General features: G+C 60.1%; 1 protein-coding gene across 1 annotated transcript in view; it reads right to left on the bottom strand.

The window, feature by feature from the left end:
• Positions 1–7,808, bottom strand: part of LOC127587101 (protein phosphatase 1 regulatory subunit 14B-like) — a 12,419-nt gene extending 4,611 nt beyond the window's left edge. Inside the window, exon 1 of the mRNA XM_052045319.1 lies at positions 7,448–7,808. Coding sequence (XP_051901279.1) covers positions 7,448–7,645 — 198 coding nt within the window. The 5' untranslated portion in view covers positions 7,646–7,808. The remainder of the gene's footprint in view (positions 1–7,447) is intronic.
• Positions 7,809–8,117: the final 309 nt, after the last annotated feature.

The raw sequence follows: 8,117 nt of genomic DNA, 5'->3' as shown, positions 1-8,117 counted from the left end.
CCCCCCTCCCCAGCTCCGTCCTGTTGGGTCACACCCACGGCCTCCTCCTGTCCTGGGGCCTGTACAGCGTTGCGCAGACTGGGAATATCGCTGGGGGGGGGGGGGGGGGGTCATCAGGTTGGGATGGGAGGAGGTGTCTGGAACCAGGGGGTCCCAGAATGAGGGGGCTGACGGGTGGTGGGGGGGCGGGGGTGGGGGTAGTTTTCGTCACCCAGAGGGTGGCAAGTCTGGCGATTCCTCCGCCCAAGAGAGACTCGGCCAGCAAATACGCCCACAACGGGGATCGACGGAATTTTGGGAGATTAAGGAGATTGTGGGGTTAGTGCAGGGGGGTGGTACTGAGGTCAAAGGACAGCCATGGATAAGGGGGCAGGCTCAAGGGGGCCAAATGATTGTTTGCCTTGTATCTCAGGGGTCCCGGGTTTGATCCCAACCTCCGGCGCTGTGTGTGTGTGTGTGTGTGTGTGTGTGTGTGTGTGTGTGTGTGTGTGTGTGTGTGTGTGTGTGTGTGTGGAGTTTGCATGTTCTCCCTGTGACCACATGGGATCCCCCCCACCCCCGGGTGCTCCAGTCTAGCAAACACACGGGATCGATGGGTTAATCATCCCCCTGGTGTGTGGGTGAGAGGTAGAATCTGGAGGGGCAGTTGATGGGGGTGCAGGGAGAACAGGTCACAGAGAAATAAGTGCCTGAGTTGCCCTGAGAGCTGGCATACACTTGATGGGCCGAACAGCCTCCTTCAAATGGCAGGGGGGATCGTGCGAGGCGAGTTTGAAAGGGCTGCGTTCAGAGTCGGACAAAAATCCCAAATGCGGGAACGCCGCAGGAGTTACAAGGATTTGGGAACTGATTCCCGATGCGGAGAGCTGTGGGCAGTTTTGGTGACCCTGTTATAGGAAAGACACGGTTAAACTGGAAAGGGTACAGAGGAGGTTTACGAGGATGTTGCCTGGACTCGAGGGCCTGAGTTACAGGGAGAGGTTGGCCAGGCTGGGTCTCTATTCCTTGGAACGTAGGAGAATGAGGGGCGACGTTTAAGTGTTTAAAATTATGAGAGGTAGAGATAAGGTGGACGGGAACAGTCTTTACCCCAGGGTAGGGGAGTCCAAAACTTGGGGGGCGTAGATTTATTGTAAAAGGGGAAAGATTTAAAAAGGACCTGAGGGACAACTTTTTCACGCAGAGGGTGGTGAGTGTATGGAACGAGCTGCCAGAGGGAGTGGGTGACGCAGGTACAACAGCATCATTTAAGAAGCACTTGGATAGGTACATGGAGGGACGGGGCTTGGAGGGATATGGGCCTGACGCAGGAAATTGGGACTCGCTGGGTGGGCACCATGGTCGGCAGGGACTGGTTGGGCCGAAGGGCCTGTATCCGTGCTGTATCGCTCTGTGACTCTACGCCTTGACCTCAGGCCTGGTCCCCTGATGAGCTGTTGGGCACCCCAAATGGAGCCTGCGGCCTAGTGAGCTGGAGGAAGACGGTGCAGGGGTTCCAGTGCACCGGAAAAAACATTCCCAGGAAATCGAGGCAACGTGGGGAAAGAGGGAGGGGCAGAATCGGCCTGAGTGCTAGGCCGGACTGAAGCCTGGGTGTTTCCTGAGGAGCTGGGGGGTGGGTGGTGGAGGGTCGGAGTGACGTTACAGGGAGGGCTGTGTCACCAGCTTTATTTAGCAGCAGCTAAAAGCGGTGGACAGCTGCCCAGTATTCCGATCCTATCCCTGCAAACGGCTTCAGATCTCGTCCGAGGGGGCGAGCCAGTCTCGGGGGAATGAAGCTGGCCCGCGCCCCCCCACCCTCCCCTCCCCTCCACCATCACCCCTCCTATTCAATAGCCCCGGGGGTGGGTCGGAAGATGTTTTCCTCCTCCTGCAGGGAAAGATTTCCCAAGAGGAGGAGGGAATTGGAGCCTCACCTTCGCACACGTAAAAGCTCCAGCCGGGTTCGGTGATGCCCCCAGCAGTCAAATAGCCCAGGTTCCCCGGACAGTTGAGGGGGAGGGTGTCCTCTTCCCCGCAGGTGGGCCAAGACTGCTGGAAGGGGAGAGGCGGGAGGGCAGGAACGCACCGGGAAACCGGAGCCCTGTGCGGTAGAATCCAGCGGGGAATGGGAAGGGAGGGGGGGAATTCCGTGGCTGTCAACCAGCCCTCCTTACCCCATTCTTGTGCCCTGCAGCTCAACACCCCTCCCTCTCCCTCTCGCCGACTGGCTGAGAGAGGGTCCCACCAGATCGCCACACCCCCCGCACACTGACGCGCACAGACACGCATGCCCTCGGTGGAACAGAGAGGGGTCACTTCGGTCTGTCACACCAGGAGCCTCCTGATAGAGAGGGAGAGGGGGATAGAATGGGAGGGGGGGAAGCTGCGATTCACTGTTTACGCCTGTGGGTCCGGTGTGTCTGTGCACCTGTGTACGTGTACGTGAGGGTGCGTACGCCTAAGGGGCGCACGCACGCTTGGGGCAGTGGGGAGGCACCAGTGCTGTCTCCGCAAACCCCTCCACTTGGTGACTAATACTCCGTGTCCTCTCCCAGTATTGAGGGATCTCCTAGTTGGCCTCGTTGGACAGGCCTCCCTCCTCAGACATCCCCACCCTCGAGGCGGACCCCTCCCCATCCTGGGTCTGATCACGGGGAAGGGGGGGACGGAGGAAATGATTCAAGGAGGTACTCAAAGCCTCCCGGAAGGAATGAAGCCTCCCCGCCGGCTCCTGGGAATCTCGAAGTGGAGGAGGAGTGTTCGGGATGGGGTGGAGAACGGGTGCGGTAGTTCCGTGCGTCGGGACGTCCTGTGTGAGGAGCCCACCGCCTCGCCACCTTCTCCCCCCCCTCGTCCCGTCAGAACCTTCCTGCCCCACCCGTGTCTCCCACGTCAGCCGCCCGGAATGGAAGCAAGTTATCCGATCCTCAGGGAGTGCCTCCGAGGACAAGTGTTTGTGTTGTCGCACTTGGGTGTGTCTGTGTGCTCTCATCTTTGTTTGAGGTGTCTGTGGGGAGTGCACGCACGTGTGTGCACGCACGCATCTGCGTGTCTTTCTGTACAAACCCCGAGCGCATGTGGAGGCACATATGTTTGTGTCTTTGTATGTTTATCAGTGTACGTGCATCTGTATGTGTCCGTGTGTTTATTTGTGTCTCTGTGCATGTGTATATGTGTGCATGTGTTTGTGTGTGTCTGTGTGTGTGTATGCATGTCTCTGTGTGTGTGTGTATGCATGCCTGTGTATCTGTGTATGCATGTCTCTGTGTGCATGTGTGTGTGTGCATGTCTCTGTGTGCATGTGTGTGTGTGTGTGTGTGCATGCGCACACCTGGCATTTATATAACACCTTGCCCTGCCGGTTTCAGTCCACCCTGTCACCAGGGCCCGTCTCTCACTAACAGCTTGAACAAGAAAAACAACTCTGCTGTGTCTGCAGGGAGCCCGCTCGATCCGTGTCTCCGACGCCCCTCCCACAGATCCAGCTTCCCAGGGGACAGGCTGCTCTTCCAGCTGCCTGCCCTCCGTCTCCGTCAGCCTTCCCTGCCTCAGCTCCTGCTCTCCGCCACGGAATCGAGCTCCTTCCATTCACCCCTCACCTCCGTGTCCACCCCCCCCACCTCCCCAAACTCCACAGGCAAATTTAATCCCACTCCCTTCCACCCTAACTCTGCAAGAATGTTGTGACCCTATCCAGTGTCCAAGTAAAGCCTCCGCCAGGTGCTAACCTCTCTGGGAACCTGTCTCTGTGACGGGGCCAGGCCCTTCGGCCCATCGAATCCATGCCAACCGGCAAGCACACCGATCCCATTTTATCCTCCTCACATTCCCACCAGCTCCCCCGAGATTCTACCCTTCACCCACACGCTCGGGGGGCAATTAACCCACCGATCCCGCACGTCGTTGGGATGTGGGAAGGAACCGGAGCACCCAGGGGAAGGTCACGGGGAGAACGCCACGCACTCAGCGCCGGAGGTCGGGATCGAACCCGGGTCTCCGGAGCTGGGAGGCAGCCCGCTGCACCACCGTGTCGAACACGTCAGGAAAGGAACCCTTTCACCTTTCCAATCTCCAGTGCTGGTTGTGAGCCCCATCACCCCACCCAACCTCAACTCACGGGACAACCCCCCTCCCCAATCCCGGGAACCAAAATGGTGACCCTTATCCTTCCCCCCACCCAACAGTGGGATCTTTCCCATGCACCAGGGGTTCGGGGTCAGGAGGAGGAAAGGGTGTCCCAGGACCTCTCCTTGGAAGCTGCCCCACCAGATACAAAGCCTGGCACAGGCGATCGCCCACCTGCGGTCGAAAGGCGTGATCAGAGAGATGAGAAACGGCGAAAACATTGACTGAGTCAGAAATACCACGTTTCCTGTTGCCGCCCACGTGGTGTAAGCAAAGGTGGCAAGGTTCTGGGGAAATGGAAAGAACTGGCCGGAAATAGAACTGTCAGCATTCCATCAACCACCTCCCTGCCCCCAGGGGTGGGCGGTGGGGTGCCGCTTATTGCCCCGAAAGTGAGCAGATACCTCAGTGAGGCCTGACCTGGAACGGATGCACCAGGTCCTACTCGGAGTTGGGGAAGGACGAGTCTGACGGCCCGTCGTACTCTCTCTGCGTTGCCTTGCAGCAAAGGGGATGGGCTGGGGAGGGGGGGGGGGGGGGGGGGTGGGTGGGTGCTGGAAGGGACGGATAGGCAAAGGTCCATCCCAAATCCCTAGGACCATCCCAATCCGGACAAGGGAATAACTAGGATTTCCAACCCTACCGAACATCTCCAAGAGGAACGTTGGCCTTGTGGCCAATGGGAAGGGAGATAAGTGGGGAGGACGGCAGTCAAAGGTCAGGTGGGGGTGCCTCTGACCGGTAAGAATTCATTGGTTTACCAGCCATAATGTCAACATCCAACAGTACAGCAGAGGAACAGGCCCGACAGCCCACAACCTTGTGCCATACTAATTAAACTAGTAATTAAATTCCTAACTAAATTAATCCCTTCTGCCTACACAATGTCCACGTTCCTCCATTCTCCGCACATTCATGTGCCTAAGAGCCTCCCGAACGCCCCTATCGTATCTGCCTCCACTGCTACACCTGGCAGCACATTCCAGGCACCCACCGCTCTCTGTGTAAAAGAACTTGCCCCACACACCTCCTTTGAACTTGCCCCCTCTCACCTTAAATGCACGCCCTCCGATACATCCAAATCCAGTGTTTATTCCCATGTGCACAAGCACAGTGTGGGGCAGGTACAATGAACAACGTGCTTAGAGCAGTGTACAGAGGCAAGGCAGTGAAAGTTCTTCAGGTTTATGGTGGGACTGGCTTGGGAGGAGAGATTGGGTTGATTTAGGGGAATGAGGAGGGATCTCACGGGCAGGGCTGTAGCAGGGAGGACGTTTTTCCTCGCTGGGTGTCGGCAGTCCAAGGTTACAGAGTAAGAGATTTCGGACCGAGGTGGGAGACACATCGTCTTCTCTCAGAGGGCGGTGAGTCCGTGGCTTCACAACCACGAGAGGGCTGCGCAGGTCAAGCCACTGAACATGGAGTCATAAAGTTATACAGCGCAGGGACAGGCCCTTTGGCCCATCGAATCCATGCTGACCATCAAGTTACACCCATCCCATTTTATTCTCCCCACACTTCCTCCCCTCCGCTCCCAGATTCTACCCCTCACCCACGCACTGGGCGGGGGCGGGGTGGGGGGGGGGAGTGACCCCACACGTCGTTGGGACGTAGGAGGAAACCCACGTGGCCACAGGGGGAACGTGCAAACTCCACACAGACAGACAGTGCCGGAGGTCGGGATCGAACCCGGGTCTCTGGGGCTATGAGGCAGCGGGTCTGCCTGCTGCGCCACTGTTGCTGCCCAGTATAACTGAAGACGGGAGACAGATTCCTAGACTCAGAGGGTGTGGATCGAGTGTGAGAACCTGGCATTGAGAGCATCAAATGGTGGAAGACTCCTACCCCCCTCACCAGGGGTCGGTACCCCTCCTCCCTTCTTAAGGGGGTCCACTGACTGTCCCTCCATCCTCTGACCCTCCAACCGAGTCACCTGAGCCTGAGGTGCTCCCTCACCACAGCCTGGGGTCAGAGGGTTTGTAGACCACTGATGCCTTTCAGAGGCAAATAGCCCGATTTCACTCAGGGAGAAGGCTCCGGAGGAGCGGAGTCAGCGGTCCAGGATAATTCCTGGGATTCACTGACACTGGCATGTCTGGTCTGTGTGTGAGAGTGACTCTCCCCCTCCTCCTCCCTACCCCCTTGTCTCTCACACTCACCTCTCTCCCCCTCCCCTCTCCCCCCGAACACCTTCCCATTCTATTCATCAACCTCATCCCCAATCCCCCCTCCCTCCTGCCAACCGCCCCCTCTCCCCTGACCCTCTCCCTCCCCCTGACCTTCCCCTCTCCCTCCCCCTCCCAGTACACAGGCTCCCTCCACAGACTCTCACCCTGTGCTCTGTGTGGAAGGGCTGAGAGAAACAGGGTGGGTGGGGCATTGGGTGCCCGACCCCCTGCCCCCAGCCGCGGGTGTCTGAGCCACGGGAGGTGGATTGGCCGCTCAGACCCGGCACCGGTCCCACCAAGCACCGGAGCGACCTCGGGATGACCTTGTGCAGGAATGGAGCTTGGGCTTAAAATAACCCGGGCAAGGGGGGTGGTGGGGGTGAGGGGGGTGTTGTGGGGGGTGTTGAGGGGGTGAGGGGGGTGTTGAGGGGGTGGTGGGGGCGAGGGGGGTGTTGGGGGGGTGGTGGGGGCGAGGGAGGTGTTGAGGGGGTGGTGGGGGTGTAGGGGTTGAGGGGGTCGGGGGTTGGGGTAAGGGGGGTGGTGGGGAGAGGTGGTGGGGGGTTAGGTGTGGTGGGGGGGTTAGGTGTGGTGGGGGGGTGAGGGGGGGTGGGAGGGTGAGGATGGCGCACTGTTCTCGCCTGAATAGATTCCCTGTGAAAAGTCAGTGGTGAAAGTTGTGAAATCCCACAGACACCTCGTCCTTGTGGAGAGAGAGGGGGTGGGGGAGAGAGAGGGGGTGGGGGAGAGGGGGTGGGGGAGAGAGAGGGGGTGGGGGAGAGGGGTGGGGAGAGGGGGTGGGGAGAGAGAGGGAGGGGGACGGAGGGTGGGGAGAGGGGGTGAGGGTGGGGGAGGGAGGGAGAGAGAGAGGGAGGGAGGGAGGGGGAGGAGGAGAAGGAGATTAGGAGAGGGGAAGGGGAAAGAGAGGAGATCGAAGAAAGAAAGTGTGAGGAGGAGGGAGGGGGGAGGGGGAGGGAGGGGGGGGGAGGGGGAGGGAGGGGGGGGGAGGGGGAGGGAGATGGGGGAGGGAGCGGACTGAGGAACAAAGCGGGAGTGGGGGATGGACTGAGGGACTGAGATTGAGAGAGAGATCCTCAGGGTTCAGTGCCCCCCTGTACACCCCCACCCCTCCCCTCCCCGACCCCCTCCCTCCCCCTCCCCGACCCCCTCCCCACCTCGCAGTCGTACAGCACGGTGAGCTGCTCGATGATCCACTCCTCCAGGTTGAGGCGCCTCCGCAGCTCCCTCCGGTCGTACTTCACCGTCACCTTGCCCTGCTTCCTGTGCGGGGGCTCCGGCTCCTCGGCGCCGCTCACCGCCTGGAAATACACCCGGGGCTGGGGGCTGCTGCCCGGCGCGCCGACCGCGGCCATTCCCGTCTGTGGAGCGGGCTCGGGCTCGGGCTCGGGCTCCGGCCCGGCGCGGATCACACCCCCTCCCTGCTCCCTCCTCCTCCTCCTCCCTCCCTCCTCCCTCCCTCCTCCCTCCACAGTTCTTTGTGTCGCTCTCTCTTCCTCTGCTTCCGATCCCTTTGTCCCCCCCTCCTTCCTCTCGCTCTCCTCCCCCCTCCCCCTCTCTCTCTCCTCTCTCTCCCCCTCCCTCTCCCTCCCTCTCCCTCTCCCTCCCTCCCTCACACTCTCCCCACCTCTCTCTCTCTCTATCCCCTCTCTCTCTCCCTCTCCCTCCCTCACTCTCTCTCTCTCCCCCCCCTCTCTCTCCCCCCCTCTCTCTCCCTCCCTCTCTCTCCCTCCCTCCTCTCTCTCTCCCTCCTCTCTCTCTCTCACCCCTCTCCCCCCTCTCTCTCTCCCTCCGCTGTCTCTCTCCCCCCCTCTCTCTCTCCCTCCT

This window comes from Pristis pectinata, chromosome 38 (assembly GCF_009764475.1).
Source record: "Pristis pectinata isolate sPriPec2 chromosome 38, sPriPec2.1.pri, whole genome shotgun sequence".
NCBI classification, from domain to species: Eukaryota; Metazoa; Chordata; class Chondrichthyes; order Rhinopristiformes; family Pristidae; genus Pristis; species Pristis pectinata.
Note: the sequence above shows the minus strand (reverse complement) of the source record. Positions and strands in the feature narration are given on the sequence as shown.